The 21,738-nt window shown below is 61.3% G+C and overlaps 1 protein-coding gene across 4 annotated transcripts in view; it reads right to left on the reverse strand.

The window, feature by feature from the left end:
* GALNS (galactosamine (N-acetyl)-6-sulfatase) overlaps positions 1-21,738 on the reverse strand; it is a 45,698-nt gene that overhangs the window by 13,850 nt on the left and 10,110 nt on the right. For 3 of the 4 annotated variants that reach the window (XM_055100488.2, XM_055100490.2, XM_055100487.2), the window contains exons 2-10: positions 17,682-17,805; positions 16,871-16,945; positions 16,050-16,152; positions 12,678-12,821; positions 11,265-11,331; positions 9,988-10,112; positions 9,473-9,612; positions 5,784-5,887; positions 98-234 (exon numbers count right to left, since the gene is read on the reverse strand). In XM_055100488.2, coding sequence (XP_054956463.1) covers positions 98-234; positions 5,784-5,887; positions 9,473-9,612; positions 9,988-10,112; positions 11,265-11,331; positions 12,678-12,821; positions 16,050-16,152; positions 16,871-16,945; positions 17,682-17,805 — 1,019 coding nt within the window. The remainder of the gene's footprint in view (positions 1-97; positions 235-5,783; positions 5,888-9,472; positions 9,613-9,987; positions 10,113-11,264; positions 11,332-12,677; positions 12,822-16,049; positions 16,153-16,870; positions 16,946-17,681; positions 17,806-21,738) is intronic. The other variant, XM_055100491.2, reaches the window with a different exon arrangement.

A 21,738-nucleotide genomic window follows, 5' to 3' on the forward strand; every position in this document is an offset into this window, starting at 1 on the left:
AGGAGGGCTGCTGGGCCTGGGGGTTGCACCTGATTAGCAGCTCTGGGCTTCACTACTTGGATCAGGGGGAAGGGGCTGGGGCAGGTCTAGCACCAACCTGTCCATCAGCCGGCCCTGCAGGAGGGTGGGGAGGAGGTTGAGGCCATCGATGGCCCTGTCGCTGGGCGGCGTCAGGCCCGCAAGGGCCAGGCTGGTGGTGAAGAGGTCCATGATGCTGCCCAGCTGGTGGCTCACCTGAAACACATGGCAGCAACACGGTCAGGGCACTCTGCACCGACCCGATGGGGCTGGGGGCCAATCCCTGGGGGGGCGTGAGCCCCGCTGCCCAGCTGGGTCTACAGATATGCATACATGCTCACACGCCCACAGCAGGGACTGAGCGGGGTCACAAGGCCTGTGAGAGGCAGAGGAGCCTCAAACCAGGCCCAAAGACCCCAGAGCCAGGCCACGCCCTCACTCCCTGGCACCCTTCTCTGCCCCTGTGGATCAGATGAAAGGAGAATCACAGCCCTCCCAGGGAGATGCCAGGAGGTTCCACCTCTCCAGGCCCACCTGTCCGGAGAGGATCAGCCTCGCTCTAACACTGAATGCCCTAAGGCCACTGTGAGCCCTGCCCCTTAAGTCAGAGGAGCAGGTGGAGAAAAACCAGATGTGGAGGGGCAGCTGAGGCTGGACAGGAGCAGCTCCGAGTGGCTGGGGTGGGGACGGCTCCTGACACACCCAGAGAGCTCCAGGACAGGCAGGAGGCTGTCTTTCCCGCCGTGCCTTGACCTCCGGAGGGCATGGGCACTGCTGACCAGCCATGACCAGAGCGTGCCATCTGGCTTCCCTCAGTGGCCCTGTCTGCTTCTTGTTTTTTTTTTTTTTTTTTTTTTTGAGACGGAGTTTTGTTCTTGTCGCCCAGGCTGGAGTGCAGTGGTGCGATCTCAGCTCACCACAACCTCCGCCTTCCAGGTTCAAGCGATTCTCCTGACTCAGTCTCCCGAGAAGCTGGGATTACAGGCATGTGTCACTACGCCCGGCTAATTTTGTACTTTTAGTAGAGACGGGGTTTCTCCATGTTGGTCAGGCTGGTCTCGAACTCCCAACCTCAGGTGATCCGCCCGCCTCAGCCTCCCAAACTGCTGGGATTACAGGCATGAGCCCGGCGGCCCTGTCTCCTTCTTAACTCGGGGGCTCCAGGCTTGGGTCACTCGACAGGGAGACTGAGGAGGGGGTGGAGACACACCCCTGCCTGGCAAGCTCAGCCCCTGGGGCAGCTGGGCAGGGACCGCCATCTGGTGCCAGGCCCTGGAGCTCCCACCCAGTGTCGACAGCCCTCCCCACGGTCCAGGGGCACCCTCGCCGCCTGCAGCCAGCTCCTCGCTGGGGCAGACGGCGATCGCCAGCTTCTCCAACAGAGGAGCCCTGGCCTCACAGGGACACTCACTCCGTGCTGCAGCCGCTCACGGCATGTGGGGTCTGCAGCGCCCAGTGTGGGGCAGGGAATGCAAAGCTCAGCGTTTGCCGGGAAAGTTCAGGAAGCTTTGCAGAGGGTGAGAAGCTTCCCCAGGTCTGGTCAGTAGTGTCTGTGCGACTGCTTCCCGTCTTTCCCGTGTCCTTTAAAGGACAGAATAATAAAGGAAAGAAATCCAGACGCTTTTGTCATCTGAAAAAATAACTGCGGAGCAGTGCTGGTGGTGCCGGCGGGGCGGGCGGGCGGGAGTGGTGTCTGCCGGTCACCGCGTCAGCACGGGCAGGGTCCTCGTGGAGCGTTTTTGAAGAACTCTCCAGCCAGCGATGGCTTCCAGAAACGTCCAGAAACGTAGTGGGCAGCTGCGGCCGTGGGAGAAGTCGCTGAAACCGTTATCAGCGCTTTTGAGACCTCACTCAGAATCCAGGGCTGCAGGGACTAAAGCCTCCCCTGCCCAGAGGGAACTGTCGGGACAGACGTCAGGCGCTTTCACTGAAACCCCGTCGTGGTGTCCTGGTGCACAGGCCTGATGCCATCGAATTCACTTTCAGTTTGTGGCCCACGGGAAAAGGCAACTTGGTGGCTCTGGGAAGAGGGTTTCCCTTCCTCAGGCGGGGAGAGGGTTTCCCTTCCTCAGGTGGGGAGAGGGTTTCCCTTCCTCAGGGAGCGAGGCAGATGGCAAGGTTCCAAAACGCTGAAATAGGCATTTTTCTCAGCTGGAGCCTTTCCGTGGCCAGGTGGGTGGGGAGGTCTGTGGGGTACAGATGTCCCTGAACCCACTGGGCATGGAGCCAGGCGGCGCTGGGGTGGCTCCCCTCACCTTTTCCAGGCTGCTGCTGAGCACAGCCACGGGTGGCTCCCAGCCTGGTGAGCAGAGCCCCAGCCCTGTCCTAGCCCGGTGGGCACCCGCTGCAGTGGGGAACCTCACATCTCCCAGACCTATGCAGTTCCCGAGTCTCATGCCATCGTCTCCCAGACCTACGCGGGTCCCGGGTCTCATGCCAACGTCTCCCAGAGCTATGCGGGTCCTGAGTCTCATGCCAACGTCTCCCAGACCTATGCAGTTCCCGAGTCTCATGCCATCGTCTCCCAGACCTACGCAGGTCCCGGGTCTCATGCCAACGTCTCCCAGACCTATGCGGGTCCCGGGTCTCATGCCAACGTCTCCCAGAGCTACACAGTTCCTGAGTCTCATGCCAATGTCTCCCAGACCTACATGGGTCCCGAGTCTTATGCCAACGTCTCCCAGACCTACACGGTTCCTGAGTCTCATGCCAACGTCACAGTGTTCACTGAATGACCACCGGCCACTCCCTGCAGGTGCCCTCACACAAGAGACCAAATGGCCCATCCCTACCCTCAGGGGGATGGCGCTCAGGGGAGTGGAGGGGGTGGCACAGCTGCATTCTGTCCTGGGGGCACCCCACACCACACAGGAGGCCGTGCCCACCACCCATGCTTCTCCTGCACAACAAGGCGGTCACTCTCACGGCCACTCTGCCCTTCACACGGAGCCGCAGCTGCCTTTTCAGTGAACCGTGGGGTCTCTTCCACCTTCAGGGTCCTGGGAACTTGGGGTGGCTCAGGAGTCCCATGTCAGACAAAGGCTGCCCTGGGCGGGGTCTGAGGGAGGCCCAGACAGCTGTAGAGAACAGGCGCCCTTGGCAGGTGCCGCCCCCAGTCCCACTGGCTGCTGGGGACACAGGGGACTGCCCAGGCATGGTGGGCAGGAGTGCAGGATCCACAGCCAGGCGCCTGCTCCCACCTCTGCCCCCTAGTAATTGGGGGACCCTGACAGACGACTTCCTCTCTGGCCTCAGTTTCCTGATGTGTAGAATGAGTGGGGAAGAGGAGGATCTGGCAGAACAGCAGCCAATCCCCGGGCCTTCAGACGCGCGACCAGGCCAGGCAGTTGAGGCGGCAGACACAACGCAGGCCGCTCATCAGCGGGGCTCAAAACAGGGAGGCCAGCCTGGGTGAGCAGGGGGTGGGGTGGGACACAGCCACAGGGTCCTCAAAAGTGGAACAGGAGCCGGGCGCAGTGGCTCACACCTGTAATCTCAACACTTTGGGAGGCCGAGGCGGGCAGATCACGAGGTCAGGAGATTGACACCATACTGGCCAACATAGTGAAACTCCGTCTCTACTAAAAATACAAAAATTAGCCGGGCATGGTAGAGCATGCCTGTAGTCCCAGCTACCTGGGAGGCTGAGGCAGGAGAATCGCTTGAATCTGGGAGGTAGAAGTTGCAGTGAGCCGAGATTGCACTACTGCACTCCAGCCTGGGCAACAGAGTGAGACTTCATCTCAAAAAAAAAAAAAGCGGAACAGGAAGGCCAGGGACAGATGCCTGCATGCTGCTGGCTTTGACGGTGGAGGGGCCAGGAGCTCAGGAATGGGGCAGCTACTAGGATTTGGAAAAGGCAGGGAAGAGAACATCTCCTGGAGCCTCCAGAAGGAGCTGGCCCCACGCACGTCTTCACTCAGCCCCATGAGCCCCATGTTGACTCTGGCTGTCGTCATGTGTGATGTTCCAGCTGCCACTGGGAGCCCCCCCATCCTCGTGGGGCCACTTGAAGGGGATGGCTGCCTCTGGAGGCCATTGGGAGGGCAAAAGACTGACTAAGAAACAGTGAAGAAACAGCGCTCGTTTACAAACACCAGACTCAGGCCCCCGTGTTGATGGGTATGTCTGGCTCAAGTGCCCGTGAGAGAAGACCACACGGTGTGATTCTCAACCGAGGGGCAGCTTCCTGGGCCAGGGGAGATGCAGTGACAGCATGAAGGTGGTCACACTGAGATGGCAGGACGCACCCTCGCCCAGCCAGGGTCCAGGCCACCACCGAGGTCCGCACCCCATGTGGCAGACAGACACCAACGGTCTCGTGTCGGGCTGCTGCTGTTCTCTGAGTGTCCTTAGGACACTGGCCTGAGAAGATGTGCTTTGCGGAAAAAAACGACCGATTCTGTAGTAGAGACAGGTTTTTAAACACTCAGCCTGCTCTATGCCCCTTCTAGAAGCTCATGGTGCCCATCAGCATGCTAAAGGCACTGACAAGTCCTGCAGGGAAGAAACCTGTTTAGCTCCATTTAACTCAGGACTGCTGCGCTGACTGGACCACGGATGTCTCCTCACCACAAGGTCATTACCAGCACCCACGTGACACACGGCAGTATACGTGGCTCCAGTCCCCACCGAGAGCCTTCCTGCCCGTCTGACCGAGCACAGCAAGCCCTACACACTGAGAGCCACCGAAAGGGACCTGGTTCCGAGAAGAGCGGTGAGGCCGAGCACGGGGTGCGTGGGGAGGAGAGCGGTGAGGCCGGGCACGGGGTGCGTGGGGAGGAGAGCGGTGAGGCCGGGCACGGGGAGCGTGGGGAGGAGAGCGGTGAGGCCGGGCACGGGGTGCGTGGGGAGGAGAGCGGTGAGGCCGGGCACGGGGTGCGTGGGGAGGAGAGCGGTGAGGCCGGGCACGGGGTGCGTGGGGAGGAGAGCGGTGAGGCCGGGCACGGGGTGCATGGGGAGGAGAGCGGTGAGGGTGAGCACGGGGTGCGTGGGGAGGACAGCGGTGAGGGTGAGCACGGGGTGCGTGGGGAGGACAGCGGTGAGGGTGAGCACGGGGAGCGTGGGGAGGACAGCGGTGAGGCCGAGCACAGGGAGCGTGGGGAGGAGAGCGGTGACGCTGAGCACGGAGTGCGTGGGGAGGAGAGCGGTGAGGCTGAGCACGGGGTGCGTGGGGAGGAGAGTGGTGAGGCTGAGCACGGGGTGCGTGGGGAGGAGGGCGGTGAGGCCGAGCGCGGGGTGCGAGGGAAGGAGAGCGGTGAGGGTGAGCACGGGGTGCGTGGGGAGGAGAGTGGTGAGGATGAGCACGGGGTGCGTGGGGAGGAGAGCGGTGAGGCCGAGCACGGGGAGCGTGGGGAGGAGAGCGGTGAGGGTGAGCACGGGGTGCGTGGGGAGGAGAGGGGTAAGGGTGAGCACGGGGTGCGTGGGGAGGAGAGCGGTGAGGCCGAGCACGGGGTGCGTGGGGAGGAGAGCGGTGAGGCCGGGCGCGGGGTGTGTGGGGAGAAGAGCGGTGAGGGTGAGCACGGGGTACGTGGGGAGGAGAGTGGTGAGGCTGAGCACGGGGAGCGTGGGGAGGAGAGCGGTGAGGGTGAGCACGGGGTGCGTGGGGAGGAGAGTGGTGAGGGTGAGCACGGGGTGCGAGGGGAGGAGAGCGGTGACGCTGAGCACGGGGTGCGTGGGGGAGGTGGCCAGTGAGGGGCGCACACACCCTGGGATGGCTGCAGGCCTGGACCCGCTGCCCGGCAGACAGGTGGACGCTGACTCACCTGGCCTGCAGCGACGTGCCCCGGCCACCATGCGAGGGCAGGCTCCCTCATCCCTCCTTCAAACGTGGTCTGCTTCCCACACAGAAAGGGGCCGTTGCTGCCACCTGGGAGAGAGGGGCCCTTGTCAGGCCACTGGGACCAGATGTCCCCAGGCCCTCCCCCTCCCTCCCCACTGAGTCACTGAGACTGGTCATAGGGACAAAGGGCCCGGCCAAGGCACTCTGGCTGGAGTGCATGATCCGAGCCTCAGGGTGGCTCTCCAGGGGCTCATCTGAGATGCCGCGGCTGCAAAGTCTCCTGGAGAAAGTGGGGACATCATGCCCACTGAGGAAATGGAAACGCAACCATACGGTGTCAGCAAGACTCAGAGAGGTACACTCCCGCAGCAGAGGCCCTGGGTGCCACGTGCGCAGCTGCCGACTGGTGCTTCCCGAACGTGAATGTTCACAAGCCTCCCGGTGTTTGGGGTACTTAAAGTGCAGCCAACTTCTGGCCCCCCCATGGTTCTGACTCAGTCAGTCACGGTAGGGCGTAGGAATCTGTGTTTCTGACAAGCCCCCAAGACCGGATTTTGGTTTCTGAATTATCACTTGTGGGAAGCGGTCATGGGGCAAAGGCCAGCTCAGGTGACACCATCCCTGGCTCACTCCCAGACATGGAGGAAGGGGGTGGGGGGCCCACGTCAGGGACAAAAGCCACCCCTGCTGCTGTAGCCTGAGCCACTTGAGGCTCTCTCAGCTTCGGGTCCCCTGAATAAAAGGGAGAAAGGAAATGAAGGGGCCGGCTGCGGTGGCTCATACCTGTCATCCCAGTACCTTGGGAGGCTGAAGCAGGGGGACTGCTTGAACTCGGGAGTTCAAGACTAGCCTAGACTGGTTTCTACCAAAGAGAGACCACGGCTAAACCCCATCTCTACAAAAATACAAAAATTAGCTGGGTGTGGCGGCACGTCCTGTAGTCCCAGCTACTCAGGAGGCTGAGGTGGGAGGATTGCTGGAGCCCAGGAGGTCAAGGCTATAGTGAGCTGAGATCACACCACTGCACTCCAGTCTGGGTGACAGAGGGAGACCTCGTCTCAAAAAAAAAAAAAAAGAAAAAGAAAAAGTAAGCCAGGCGCGGTGGCTCACACCTGTAATCCCAGCACTCTGGGAGGCTGAGGCGGGTGAATCACAAGGTCAGGAGATGGAGACCATCCTGGCTAACACGGTGAAACCCCGTCTCTACTAAAAATACAAAAAAATTAGCCGGGCGTGGTGGCAGGTGCCTGTAGTCCCAGCTACTCAGGAGGCTGAGGCAGGAGAATGGCGTGAACCCGGGAGGCAGAGCTTGCAGTGAGCCGAGATCGCGCCACTGCACTCCAGCCTGGGCGACAGAGCGAGACTCCGTCTCAAAAAAAAAAAAAAAAAAAGAGAGAAAGTATTTTTCCGGCAGTGAAAAAGTGAACCATCCAGGAGAGGCAAAGTCACCGCAGCTCCTTCCTGCGCTGCCATCCAACCCCCTGAGCGGCAGCGTGGGGAAGCCTTTGAACGGAACCTCGCAGGCAGCTCTGCTCAGAGCCCCTCACGGGCGAACACGCCAACACCCGGAACCCGGCCTGCCTCAGGGAGGGCCCTGGTCACAGCGGCAGAGCCACAGAACCTGTGAAGGGGACAAAGGACACTGAGCTGGGGACACTGGCCACTTCTAGGGGACACTCAGGGCTCACAGGAGGCCATGCTGTGCTTCTTCCTTCTCCTTCCCTCCCTTCCTCCCTTCTTTCTTTCCTTCTCTCTCTCTCCCATCCCTTTTTTTTTTTTTTTTTTGACATGGAGTCTCGCTCTGTCGCCCAGGCTGGAGTGCAGTGGTGCGATCTCGGCTCACTGCAAGCTCCGCCTCCCGGGTTCAAGTCATTCTCTTGACTTAGCCTGCCCAGCAGCTGGGAGTACAGGTGCCCGCCACCACGCCTGGCTAATTTTTTGTTTTTCAGTAGAGACGGGGTTTCACCGTGTTAGCCAGGATGGTCTCGACCTCCTGACCTCGTGATCCACCCGCCTCAGCCTCCCAAAGTGCTGGGATTACAAGTGTGAGCCACCACGCCCAGCCCCCTCCCCTGCTTTCTTTCTCTGGGATGTTCTGTTTCTAGTCTTGTGCTGGGTGCTGGGTGTGTGGGTTCTCATCTTGTTACAAATAGGTACATATGCCATTTGTTGGTATGAAACATGCCATTTGTTGGTATGAAACATTCCATCATTTAGAAATGAAGACTCAGGTCGCTGGGACCCTTGCCCCTGCTGGCTGGTGGTTGTGGGTGCTGGCGTCGAGGTGGGCCTCCCCAGGCTCCCCATGGGGAATGACGGCCAACGCCACCCTCCCCCCACCCAGCACCCTCCCTCCTGGGAGCTGCCTGTAGCCCTCCACACATGGGTCTGTTGGGGGCCTCGACTCGTGGGTCTGACTCCAGTGGGCGGGAGATGGAGCTGTCCGGAGGGCGTGCACGAGAGCCAGGCCCACCCAGGGGAGCTATCTGGTGGGACGTGGCACGAGGGAGCCTATGCTTCTGTTTTGGCTTTCAGCTGTGCTGGTTTCTATCACTTGAAACTCTGAAGCCCCCTCTCCCCACAGCACACGGGGCTGTAGGCCCCCCCCCCACCCCCGCGTGGTCTGGGAAGAGGCTGCAGGACCCCCCCCCCGCGTGGTCTGGGAAGAGTCTGCAGGCCCCCCCCACGTGGTCTGGGAAGAGGCTGCAGGCCCCCCCCCCACGTGGTCTGGGAAGAGGCTGTAGGGCCCCCCCACCGCGTGCTCTGGGAAGAGGCTGCAGGGCCCCCCCCCCGCGTGGTCTGGGAAGAGGCTGCAGGCCCCCCCCGCGTGGTCTGGGAAGAGGCTGCAGGCCCCCCCCACGTGGTCTGGGAAGAGGCTGTAGGGCCCCCCCCCCGCGTGGTCTGGGAAGAGGCTGCAGGGCCCCCCCCGCGTGGTCTGGGAAGAGGCTGCAGGCCCCCCCCGCGTGGTCTGGGAAGAGGCTGTAGGGCCCCCCCACCGCGTGCTCTGGGAAGAGGCTGCAGGGCACCCCCGCATGGTCTGGGAAGAGGCTGCAGGGCACCGCCCCACCTGGCGTGGTCTGGGAAGAGGCTGCAGGGCCCCCCCGCGTGGTCTGGGAAGAGGCAGGTTCAGGTTTGTTGGCGCTGGGGATGGGTCAGGCATTCATCAGTGCCGAGCGGGGGAAAGGCTGAAGCTCTATCCCAGGAACCACTTGACAGGGCTGTGGTGGGGGCAGGAGTCCATCTTCATGGAGGCGGCCCGGCCCCTGGGTGACCAGGTCCAGGCCACACTCACAGGGCTGCTCAGGGTCTTGGGTGCTGGCCCCCACCGCAGCAGGGACGCCCTGCTCCACCGGCCATGCTGTTTCCATGCGGCCTCCAAAGCCTCCGGCCTCCGGGGTCACCCTTCGGGAGGCGTCAGCCTCTTCCAAGACAAACCCTCTCCCCTGTGTCACCTCCTCCCCACCCCCAAGTTCAAGGTCACTCCTGCTTCCAGGTTAGTCCTGGGCCAGAAGGGCCTTGCTCGAGGCTCGGTGACATCTGCTCCTCCTACTGGACCCAGAGGGACCCTTCATGCTCTGCCCACCACAGACCCCGTAGGCACAGCCGGTCCAGGCACTCTTCGCTGACACGCTGGCTGTGGGGAAACTGTGAGAAGTGACAGCGAGCACTCACCTTGTTCGGGGGCGGAAATGAGGGCAGCGCCGTTGTCCGACGTGAAGAAGACGAAGGTGTTGTCCGCGACGTGCAGGTCTTGGAGGAGCTCCAGCATCTTCCCAATGCTGTCATCAATCTCCCGGACGGCGTCTCCATACCTGCAGGATGGTGACAAAAGGCATCTCCATACCTGGAGGATGGTGACAAATGGTTCAGCCAGCCAACGGCATACTGTGATTGACGGAGTACATTAAATCATAACTTCACAGACCACAGTGAAACTGGCCGGCCTCTTCCCAGAAGAGGAATGGCCTCAGTTCAAGTTCATGTGGCTTATGAAGGACAGAGCCAGCACCCCCACCGCAGCCCTCCTCTGCTGATCCCAGGCCAGCGGACGGCTTCAAAGGGGTGGGGTTTCTCTGGCCTTTCCATAATTGGCCTAAATGCCACGGTACTGAGTGTCCCATCTCTGGAGTCGTCAAGCACAGCTGGGGCCTCCAGCGCGGTCTATGCTCCATGGAGCCAGGACTCACCGCCCTCGCTGACTGGTGCCCAAGAAGGGTTTGGAGGCATAGACGGGTGCGTGCGTGGCGTCGACAGCCCAGTAGAGGAAAAAGGGGTGGTGCCGTGCCTGTCTCTTAATGAAGTCCAGGGCTTCCTATGGAGAGAGCCACACCGTCGTCCTCCAGCCTCAGGCCGACCTCCTCATGCCTCCCATGGTCCCCGTCCCCACACGTCCCACAGGGCGAGGCTGGTGCGGTCCCCGTCCCCACGCGTCCCACGGGGCGAGGCTGGTGCGGTCCCCGTCCCCACGCGTCCCACGGGGCGAGGCTGGTGCGGTCCCCGTCCCCACGCGTCCCACGGGGCGAGGCTGGTGCGGTCCCCGTCCCCACGCGTCCCACGGGGCGAGGCTGGTGCGGTCCCCGTCCCCACGCGTCCCACGGGGCGAGGCTGGTGCGGTCCCCGTCCCCACGCGTCCCACGGGGCGAGGCTGGTGCGGTCCCCGTCCCCACGCGTCCCACGGGGCGAGGCTGGTGCGGTCCCCGTCCCCACGCGTCCCACGGGGCGAGGCTGGTGCGGTCCCCGTCCCCACGCGTCCCACGGGGCGAGGCTGGTGCGGTCCCCGTCCCCACGCGTCCCACGGGGCGAGGCTGGTGCGGTCCCCGTCCCCACGCGTCCCACGGGGCGAGGTTGGTGCGGTCCCCGTCCCCACGCGTCCCACGGGGCGAGGTTGGTGCGGTCCCCGTCCCCACGCGTCCCACGGGGCGAGGTTGGTGCGGTCTCCGAACCCACGCCTCCCACGGGGTGAGGTTGATGAGGTCTCCGAACCCATGCCTCCCACGGGGTGAGGTTGGTGCGGTCCCCGTCCCCACGCGTCCCACGGGGCGAGGTTGGTGCGGTCCCCGTCCCCACGCGTCCCACGGGGCGAGGCTGGTGCGGTCCCTGTCCCCACGCGTCCCACGGGGCGAGGCTGGTGCGGTCTCTGAACCCACGCCTCCCACGGGGCGAGGCTGGTGCGGTCTCCGAACCCATGCCTCCCACGGGGTGAGGCTGGTGCGGTCCCCGTCCCCACGCGTCCCACGGGGCGAGGCTGGTGCGGTCCCCGTCCCCACGCGTCCCACGGGGCGAGGCTGGTGCGGTCCCCGTCCCCACGCGTCCCACGGGGCGAGGCTGGTGCGGTCCCCGTCCCCACGCGTCCCACGGGGCGAGGCTGGTGCGGTCCCCGTCCCCACGCGTCCCACGGGGCGAGGCTGGTGCGGTCCCCGTCCCCACGCCTCCCACAGGATGAGGTTGGTGCAGTCCCCATCACCTGCAGGTAGATCTGGGTGAGGTTGGCTTCCCCCGTCTTCAGATTAATAGGAAATTCTTCATAATATCTGAAAAGAACACAGATCCAGACAGACTTCAGAATTTAGGCCAAGAAAGTCCCGTTCTCCCTGACTTCACCTGCAAAGCCATGGGCGTCATTTAAGAGAAGGCTGGGGCTGAGCGTCATGGCTCACGCCTGTAATCCCAGCATTTTGGGAGGCTGAGGAAGGTGGATCATGAGGTCAGGAATTTGAGACCAGCCTGGGCAACATGGTGAAACTCTGTCTCTACTAAAAATACAAAAATTAGCTGGGTGTGGTGGCGCACGCCTGTAATCCCAGCTACTTGGGAGGCTGAGGCAGGAGAATTGCTTGAACCCGGGAGGCGAAGGTCGCAGTGAGCCGAGATCGCGCCACTGCACTCCAGCCTGGGTGACAGAGCAAGATCCTGTCTCAAGAAAAAAAAAAAAAAGGAAGCCTGGAAATGAAACGTCCACTCAGGGAACAACCAAGCTGGACGCATCCCTCGCTCCCCCAGGGCACGGTCTTGCATCTGATGACCTGGCTGAGGCTGGTGCTGCAATAACCTGCCACATGGGAAGACGGGGGAATGGGGCCGAGGGCACGACACCAAGGTGAAGGCAGTGAGGCGGCTGTGGTCACTCGGCTGGGGCTGGGGAGCCGCCGCTCAGGCCATGGGGCTCGTTCTGAAGCAGCTGCAGTGCTGGCCGTCCCAGCCTGTGACTACTGCCAACCACAGAACTGCACACTTCAAATGGGGGCTGCGCAGTGTGACTCCCACACCTCCACGGGGCTCTATCTAGAAAGAGGCAGCAAGCTGGTCCCGCTTCTGGTCACCGTCACGTAACGAATGAGCACTTCTGCCAAGAAGAGTCAAGTTAAGGAAAATAAAATTCACAAAAGATGAGGGTCCCGGACCCAGCGCTGCCGTGTCAAGAGGCGCTGCCCCCACGCCCGGGCACCAGGACGGCTCCGTCTGGACAGCGGCTTTTGCTCCTGGTGTGGCTCCCGGTGGGGGTTTCATCCCACCTCCTGTCCTGCCCATGTCCCTCGACGTCTGGAGCACAGCCGGCCTCCCCACCCGTAGACCACATGGGCAGTACCCTGACAGCTAGGGCAGACCGTGCGGGCTCGCTCTGCTGGGGGCCTTCCTCTCTCAGGACAGCTAAAGGGATCTACGACCCTGAAAAGGTGGGAAACCCCAGGTGGGAGTCTCATAGGCTCTGGGGCAAAACTTGGCGGGACAGAAGCCACCAAACCAAAGCCCTCGGTGCCCAGAGACAGCCCAGCCCTCGTGAGTGGTGACTTGAGCCCACCAGTGCTAGAGGCGGGGGGCAGGCACGCCGGGCACAGCAGTTCAGGACGTGGGAGGGGAAGGGGTGGGGCTCCATTACCTGCCAACCATCTCCCAGTCCCTGTACACAGGGATGTTGGGCCTGGCCTTGTTGTCATAAGGTCCAAAGTGGCAGTTGGGGGATCCAAACCACTCATCAAATCCGTGCTTCAGGGGGTGGAACTGGGGCCTGTGACCCAGATGCCTGGAAACAGGAACCCAGGACACTTCAGGGACCCCGCGTGGGGACACTCGGAAGTTCTGAGCAGCAACAGATCTGCCACCTTCACAAAATTCTTGGTAAGACGAGCACCCTCCAGCACTGAGTATGGGCTATGCCTGGGCACGGCAGGGACAAAAGACCAAGGCCTCACCCGAGGAGGGTGCTGGCACTGCCCGCCTACCCTGCAGAGCATCTGGGCACAACCGAGGGCGGCGGGCATGGCGGCGGCCGGGGTTCCCGCACCGTGAAGGGCGGTGCATCGTGAGGAGCCTCCCAGCCGCCTGGAACCCGCCTGACATGCCCCTCGTGGCCCCGGCTCCTTCCTTCCACTTTTTCTGAACTCCCAGGAGAGTTTCGCGGGTCGTGCCTCGAACCCAAGTGTGTCTCCTCTGGGTTTTCCAGGGCAGAAAATATTTCCTGCCAGGTAATTACTGGGTCTCTCCACACCGAGGCACTCAGAGTCTCATCTCCCAGTTCAGGGCAATGGCCCCAGGATGACGACTGGGCGGGGCGTTGTGTGCCGTGCGGGAGCCCCGGGGCCTGCCAGCTGTACCCACATCCCCAGGGCCCTGGCAGAGGCAGGGATTAGAGTGACGACAAGAGAATGTGGCAGTGTGGCCACACTGGTGACCTCCACCAACCGCTCTCCTGGGACCGGGGTTCACCTGCTGGGAATGGCCATCGCCAGGCATCACACCCCAGGCCTGTGGGAACCCCTCCAGACCCCGTCCCGCACTCCCCTTCTGACAATCCCCCACAGACCTTGTGCTCCCACCCTCTGGTGGCACCTAATCTCTTGTCCTCCGGCCCACAGCAGCCCTGCAGGCCACACCTCTGTGCCCACTCGCCCCGGCTCCCAGGCCAGCTGTCCAGGTTTCCTTGCACGGCCTGTCCTGTCCTGGAACGAATCCAGCTTGCGGCTGCTCTTCAGAACGGGCTGCAGGAGAGGTGGTATGAGATGGCTTCTAGGCACGGCCGTGGGCGGGTCTCACGTCAGTCACGTGTCGTCTGAGGAAAGTTCTTCTGCAGCTACGGCTTTGAAAGCAGCAACCCCGAGGCAGATTTCCCCAAGACAGATTTCACCAAAGCAGATTTCTGCTGCCTCCCTGGACATGGCCTCTGCACCCTGGACCTCCCGAGCTGCCTCTCCCCATCTCCTCTCTCAGGTAAGCACGCCTGGACCTCTCTGTGACCTCAGAGCTCCCTTGGCTGCCAACTCCGGGCTGTTTCCTTTGGGTCTTCAGCACTTGGGCCCATTGCTAGAGCACCCCGACATCCCTGAACACCCCAGGCAGGTCACCACCCAGCCACAGGGGACACTCGTGCGCCCACGTCCGCAGGTCACCGCCCGGCCACAGGGGACACTCGTGCGCCCATGTCTGCTGGTCACCGCCCGGCCACAGGGGACACTCGTGCGCCCATGTCGGCTGGTCACCGCCCGGCCACAGGGGACACTCGTGCGCCCATGTCCGCTGGTCACCGCCCGGTCACAGGGGACACTCGTGCATCCACGTCCGCAGGTCACCGCCCGGCCACGGGGGACACTCGTGCGTCCACGTCTGCAGCGCAAAGGCCTTGCTCAGGGGAAGCATACAGGCAGGACGCTACACAAATTAAGCTGTCAGCTCAACGTCCTTGTCCGAAAGCAGCAGTGGGGCCGGGCACTCACCAGCAGGTGACCTGGAGCAGGGAGTGTCCGCGGCCCTCTGGGACTCAAGTCCCTGCCCTGCACACCTGTGTGGCTTCAGGCAGATCAAGCAGCCTCTTTTTGAGTCCAGGTGACGGGCCTCAGGGAAGTCTGAGTCATGGCTGACAACACCCCTACTGCCCTGAGAGGGGACCCTGCTGGGATAGGGACCCCCCCACCTGACTGAGCAGCCGCTGTAGGACCCAGCCCAGGCCATCCAGCCACTGCACCATGTGCGGGAGGAGCCTGGGGCTCTGAGGTCTGCCTGGCTCCTGCTCCCACTCCTTGGGGTCCCCTCTCTCCCGTTGACGGCTGTTCGGGAGCCTCGAGGCCTCTATGGAGACCCACTCCCTGTCTAGCTCTGGCCACCGGCACCAATGATCATGCATAGGAGGCCACTGGGCCCAAGACAGAGCTGCCAGGCCAGGCGGAGAGCTCTGGTCACTGTGGGGCTTGTCACTTGGGGAGGCCACCGGCTCTTCCTCCTGTTGGCACAGCGCTCACACGCTCCAGTGGCCCTAGGGGGCTGACTTCCGCCATGGCCCCTGGCACTGGCTCAGGGACTATGCAGGCTGCGTGGGGCCCACCCTCCCTGTGTGAGGACTCTGCAGCTGCTGTGCCCATCAGCTCTGCCCTGTGCTTTCTGAGAGCTCAGCTCGGCAGGCTGCTTCCTCTCGTCTGAAGAATGATGAAGTGCTCCCTAGGCAGCCTCTGGGTCCTCCTCATCCAGTGATCAAGCTCAGCAAATTCCTGGCTGCCATGACCATCTACATCCAAGGAGCATCCATCCGAAGGGGACCGGCAGGAGCCACAGGCAGCCGACCTGGGATGACAGAGGCTGGGAAAGCAGCAAGGGCTTCCTGGAGGAGGAGGCATGCGGACCTGACAGGCGGGGAACGCTCCAACAGGTGGAGAGAAATTCGGGACAGGTGACTCCTACCGAACCCTCTAGGCTCACTCAGGCGTCCCAGGGAGTAAAAGAAATGAAACATCCCGTGCGCCTGAAACCGCAGCCTGGGGGCTGTGTAGCACCCAAGCTCTCATTAGCTCAGGATTTCATCAACTGCCAGGCTGTTCCTCTCTTTCCTGGTGGCTTCTTTGTGGTTTAGACCAGAGCTTTCACCATCCAACAGGCCCCTAGGGTGGACAGGCAGCTCCTCCGCCATGGCTCCTGTGTGTAATGACGTGGCCCCTCCAAGGACGACGTGGCAGGAGGCAGCCGGGGGGCAGTGGTGGTGGGTGCTAGGGGCTGTGACTCGAGGGACGACGGTGACAGGCCTGCGGAGTCTGATGCCGCAGGATACTCGCGGCCGTGGGCCCAGCCTGGTGACCTGAGATCCTGCTGGCAAGGTCATGCTGGCCTGCACAGGGACGCTGGAGACACCTGAACACACCCACAATCAGCTTCCGTTTCCCACCCAAGACACCCTCCTCATTTGGAAACTTGTGGCCATGTCCCTTGGAACCAAGACCAGGAAGTGGGTGGAGCAGGACGCCTGGGCAGGCGTGGCCGGGAGACTCACCACTTGCCGACGATCTTGCTGACGTAGCCGGCCTTCTTCAGAAGCTCCGGCAGGAGCTGCTCCGAGTCTGGGATGCCGCCCACGATCTCCTGCGGTGTGTAGGCTGGAAGAGCAGCGCTGGGTGAGCCCCGAGGAGACCCCGAGAAGCTGCCACCAACCCCATCCTAACAGGACACTGGCCCCTCCGGGTCAAAGGCTGTGCCTGGGGGCTGCGCGTCCACAGGGCATGGCACTTCCCAGGATTTTCCCAGGCACCCCTCAGAGCCAGTGCCATCAGCAGAGGGTGGGGACGGGGCAGACTCCATGCCCCCCAGCGCCTTCCTTGGGTCTCCTGCCCACCCTCAGGCTCCACCCTGCCTCTCAGGCCAGCCTCCCACCTGCCTGGTCTCCAGGGGTCTCTGGAATATGCCACGTGATGCTGCACTGCCCCACCCCTGCCTCCCCCGTCCTTCCCTTTCCTCAAATGCCACTGGAAATCCCACTTCCCCTGTATGATGCCCCTGGGGAGCCCACCCAAACCCCTCGAGCACAGCGATTCCAGAACATTCCAGAACTGCCGCTGATGCCACAGCCCCGGCCTCCCTGTGGGTGTGCGGCTCACCCACCTGGGGAGTGGGAGCTTCTGGGGTGGGGGTGCCGGCTCAGCTCCTTAGGCCAGACTGGGCACCCTCCGCTCAGTCCCCACTGGGCCAGGGCAGGGAAGGAAGCCAGCTAGGGGAGCCTGCATTTCCACCTAAGTCCCAGAGACCCGGGCACCACCCGTAGCCCACCTGCCCAACCATGCACCCCGAGGGTGTCCCTGGAGGCGGCGGGCAGCCTACCGTTTCTGGCGTGGGCGTTGGTGGTGTAGAAGCCATTGCGGATGGGTAGCCGTCCTGTGAGCAGTGCCGCCCTCGCTATGTGGAGGTGACAGAAACAGAAACTGGATGAGAAGGGTGTGGCTCAGACCCCGGGCGTCAACAAGAGCCCCACCGAGTAGACAGACGCGTGACAGACGAAGCACGCGCAGGTTTACAAGGGGCTGCCACGCCTGTCAATCCCCGTTAGCGTCTCCACCACCTGGGTGGAGCACGGCACCCACTGCACTGAAAGACGCGTGGCCCTTGGGCCCTGCAGCTCAGCGTTGTCCCCAAGACCCCGCCTCCTTTCGCAGGCTCCTGGGACACCCACTGGGCGTGCAGCTCCACACGTCCCCATCCTCGAGCACCAGCCCCGTGCCCTGCCTTCCCCTCTTCCTCACGGTCAACACCACATGTTTCTGCCTCCAGCAGGAGAGACTCTCCCCAGGGAGGGAGGGAGTGGGACTCCTGCTTCCCAGGTACCCTGAGACGGAGCCACACTGCAGCACCTCTCCCCAGGCGGCCACAGCACTCGACTCTGGGAAACAGAGAACAGCAGCCACCAACAATACCGCAACTTCGACCCTGAAAATCCAGCAGGTGCCACACCCCACATGGCACGGAGCCGGGCTGGGACTTGATGAGAAAGGCCTGAGCCCACCTGCCACCCTCCCTGCAGTAGTAGGAATAGACAAGGTTGATGCAGCCGCCCAGAGTCAGGGCTGGAAGGACCCGGGAGGCCTCAGCCTGCTGGGCTCACCCCTTCCTGGGGGCGAGGGCCCCGCTGACTTACATGGCGAGCACAGAGGGTTGGCAGAATAGAAGTTTGGGAAAAGCATCCCTTCTGCAGCCATCCGGTCCAAATTCGGGGTCTCTCTGGAGGGCTCTCCATACACCCCGAGGTCGCCCCATCCCATCTGCAGGGAAGAGCATGGGGAGGAGGAATGAGCGCCTTCTGCAGGTGCTTCTGGCCTGGGGAGCTGCCCATGGTGCCAAGAGCGTGTCGGGGACCGTGGGAGCCAGCGCCACCCTGTGCCCCAGCCAGCGGCAGAGCTCGGCCAAACCCCAGCATCGCCTGCGTGCATGCACGACGGGGCCGCTCCACGGTCAGCCCAAACCCCAGCATCGCCTGCGTGCGTGCACGATGGGGCCGCTCCACGGTCAGCCCAAACCCCACCAATGCCTGCGTGCATGCACGATGGGGCCGCTCCACAGTCAGCCCACGCTGGCTTTCGCCTCCACTTCTGCTTGGTCTTCATGTGGGGAATGTATCCGTCTGCCTCCTCCCAGCCTGACACCAGCATCTGCATGCTCGCAGGAGCTGGCCTCTAAACACGTGCATCTATTTTCAACATAAATACACAGGCCCTCGTATGTCTGTACAAATCTAGATTTCAGAGTCAACTGGTAACTGTCCCCCAGAAGCCCAGTTATCGTGTGACCCTGCAGTTCCACGCTGCAACTCCACTCCTAGCTGTACACCCAAGAGACTGAAACTTATGTCCACACGCAGGCCTGCATACGAGCGTCCAGGGCAGCACGACTCAGTGGCCAAAAGGCAGGAGCACCCTGAGCGCCCATCGGCAGACGACAAAGTGCGGCCCGCGTGTGCTACCTGGGTGTGGCCACATTTGGAAGGAGGGTCTCTGCAGATGTAGTGAGCTAAGATGAGGTCACGCTGGGCCAGGGTGGGCCCTCAATCCTATGACTGGGCCCTTAGAGACGCAGACGTGCAGTAGAGATGCCGGGTGAAGGCCGAGGCCGAGACTGGAGTGACGCAGCCACCAGCCAGGGGACAGCAAGGACCTTCCTGGAGAGCCTGAGGGGGAGGGGCCCGGCTGACACCTTGATTTTGCACTTCTGGCCTCCAGAATCTGGCAAGAATCCATTTCCGCTGTCTGAGGCCACCCGGCCTGTGGTAACGTGTTTATGTCTCGGGAAACTCACGCACGTACCGCGGCACACTACCCAGCCATCGAAAGGAAGGGCACCCCACACCGTGCACGGCCCTGGAAAGCTTCACGTGAGGGAAGGAAGCAGACACAAGGGCCACACAGGCTGTGATTTGCTCATTAAGCCTCCGGAACAGGCCGGCCCGCAGAGGCAGGAGGCGGTTGAGTGGCTGCCGGGGCTGGGGGTGGGTGCTGGGGAGGGCCTGCTGATGAGTACCGGTTTCTTCTTGGGATGGACTGTTTGGAAGCAGGTAAAAGGGATGGAGGCACCACGCTGTGAATGTACTGAGTGCCCGAGGGAGCCACCACGCTGTGAATGTACTGTGCCCGAGTGGTGCACGTTAAGGTGGCTGTCATGGTCAATTTTACGTTCTGTGTATTTTACAATAAAAACCCCAACCAGGAGGACGGGTGAGCACAGGGCAGGAAGCACGGAGGCTGGGGTGATGCCAGGAGGCCGGGGTGATGCCAGGTGTGATGGCACCAGCACAGCAAATGCCCACGGCAAACTCCGGAGGTGAGTGGCAGCGGCGGTGTTCACTGAAAACTTCTTCAAATTTTACAGTGTGTATTGTTGGAAAAAAGTGCTTTTAAACAGACAGTGGGCCAGGACTTTGCTCTAGAAGGAGAAGGGGAGGGCACCGCCTGGGGCTTTGGCTCTCCTCAGATCCTCCAGCCGTCTCCCTGAGCGCCCACCTCAGCAGGAGCCTGGTAGAAGCCAACACTTCGAGGCCCCTCTGCCCGGCCTGTCTTCCTTCCCTAAGGACATATTCCCTCCTGAGGTGCTCCAAGCACCAACCAAGCAAGACACCAGTGAAGTGACTGTGCCTGCCTGGGCCCCTGCCCTCTACAGGCCGCCTTCAGCAGCTTCGGCAGCACAAACACACAACACCTGGGAAAGACAACACATTCTAAACACAACGACCAAGTTCACAGGCCCAGCTGAATTCAACCACCACGTTCACAGGCCCAGCTGCATTCAATGCATATTTATTTCTGAAACCAATTTGAATGCAAATATGGATATTTAGAGCTGGCATCAGCAAATGCATTATGCAAAGGGCCTCACAGCAAATCCTTTCAGCTTTGTGGGCCATATGGGGCTGTCACAGCCCCTCAGCCCTGCCACAAGCCAGCATGCGAGCAGATGTGCACGCTCTGTGCCAATAAAACTTTATTCATCAACATCTGAATTTCATATAATTTTTCATGTCACAAAATATTATTCTTTTGGTTTTTTGAACAATTTAAAATTACAAAACCCATCCCTGGCTTATGGGTTTAAAAAACGGCAGGTGGTGGGCCGGGCTCGGTGGCTCACGCCTGTAATCCCAGCACTGTGGGAGGCCGAGGCGGGCGGATCACCAGGTCAGGAGATCGAGACCATCCTGGCTAACATGGTGAAACCCCGTCTCTACTAAAAATACAAAAAATTAGCCAGGCATGGTGGTGGGCACCTGTAGTCCCGGCTACTCGGAGTACAGTAGCCGGCAGGAGAATCGCTTGAACCTGGGAGGCGGAGGTTGCAGTGAGCCAAGACTGCACCACTGCACTCCAGCCTGGGCAACAGAGCGAGACTCCGTCCCAAAACCACAACATCCACAAAACCCAGCAGGTGGTTCATATTTGACCCATGGGCTGGAGTTGGCCAACCTCTGTCTTAGTGAAAGTGCAGCTACCCCATCTTAAAAGGCAGTCATGGGGCTGGGTGCGGTGGCTCACGCCTGTAATCCTAGTACTTTGGGAGGCCGAGGTAGGCGGATCACAAGGTTAGGAGTTCGAGACCAGCCTGGCCAATATGATGAAACCCTGTCTCTACTAAAAACACAAGAATTAGCTGGGCATGGTGGCGGGCACCTGTACCAGCTACTTGGGAGGCTGAGGCAGGAGAATTGCTTCAACCCAGGAGGTGGAGGTTGCAGTGAGCCGAGATTGTGCCACCGCACTCCAGCCTGGGTGACAGAGCAAGACTCCGTCTCAAAAAAAAAAAAAAAGGTATGAGAGGATCACTTAAAGCCAGGAGTTCCAGACCAGCCTGGACAACACAGCAAGACTCCATCTCTAAAAAAAAAAAAAATAGCCAAGTGTGGTGGTGTGCACCTGTGGTCCCAACTGCTCAGGAGGCTGAGGTAGGAGGATCACTTGAGGCCAGGAGGTTGAGGCTGCAGTGAGCCATGATCACACCACAGCACTCCAGCCTGGGCAACAGGGTGAGACACTCTCACTAAACAAACAACAACAAAAAAAAGATCATGGCCCAGCAATTCCACTTGTAGGAGTTTATCCTAAGAAAATAATTACAGCTATGTATAACCCATTATGCCAATTTAAAATTGTGGTTGAGATACTGGGAACAGAAATTTGGTTAAATAAATCACAGTTCATCTGTGTTAATGGGTGGAGCTGTATCCCCAAAAGTTATGCTGAAATCTTGGCTCCAGTGTAGCTCAGCATGTGACCTTAGTTAGAAACAGGGTTGCCGCAGATATGATTCAGTAAGATGAGGTCATTAACATGGGGGTGGACCCTCATCCCACACACTGCAGTCCTTATAGGAGACAGGGCGAAGGTGGCCGTGCGGCAATGGGGTCAGAGGCGGGAGACACACAGCCGTGGGCTCCAGACGGCTGGGGGCCACCAGAAGCTGCAGGGGCAAGAGGTCCCTTGCAGGTTTCCGAGGGAGCGAGGTCCTGCCCACACCTTGATCTCAGATTTCCGGCCTCCAGACTGAGACAGAATGCGTTTCTGGTTTTTTTTTTTTTTTTTTTGAGACAAAGTCTTGCTGTTGTTGCCCAGGCTGGAGGGCACAATCTCGGCTCACTGCAACCTTTGCCTGCACGATCTCGGCTCACGGCAACCTTTGCCTGCACGATCTTGGCTCATGGCAACCTTTGCCTC

The sequence above is a fragment of the Pan paniscus genome, chromosome 18 (genome assembly GCF_029289425.2).
Source record: "Pan paniscus chromosome 18, NHGRI_mPanPan1-v2.0_pri, whole genome shotgun sequence".
In the NCBI taxonomy this organism is placed as follows: Eukaryota; Metazoa; Chordata; class Mammalia; order Primates; family Hominidae; genus Pan; species Pan paniscus.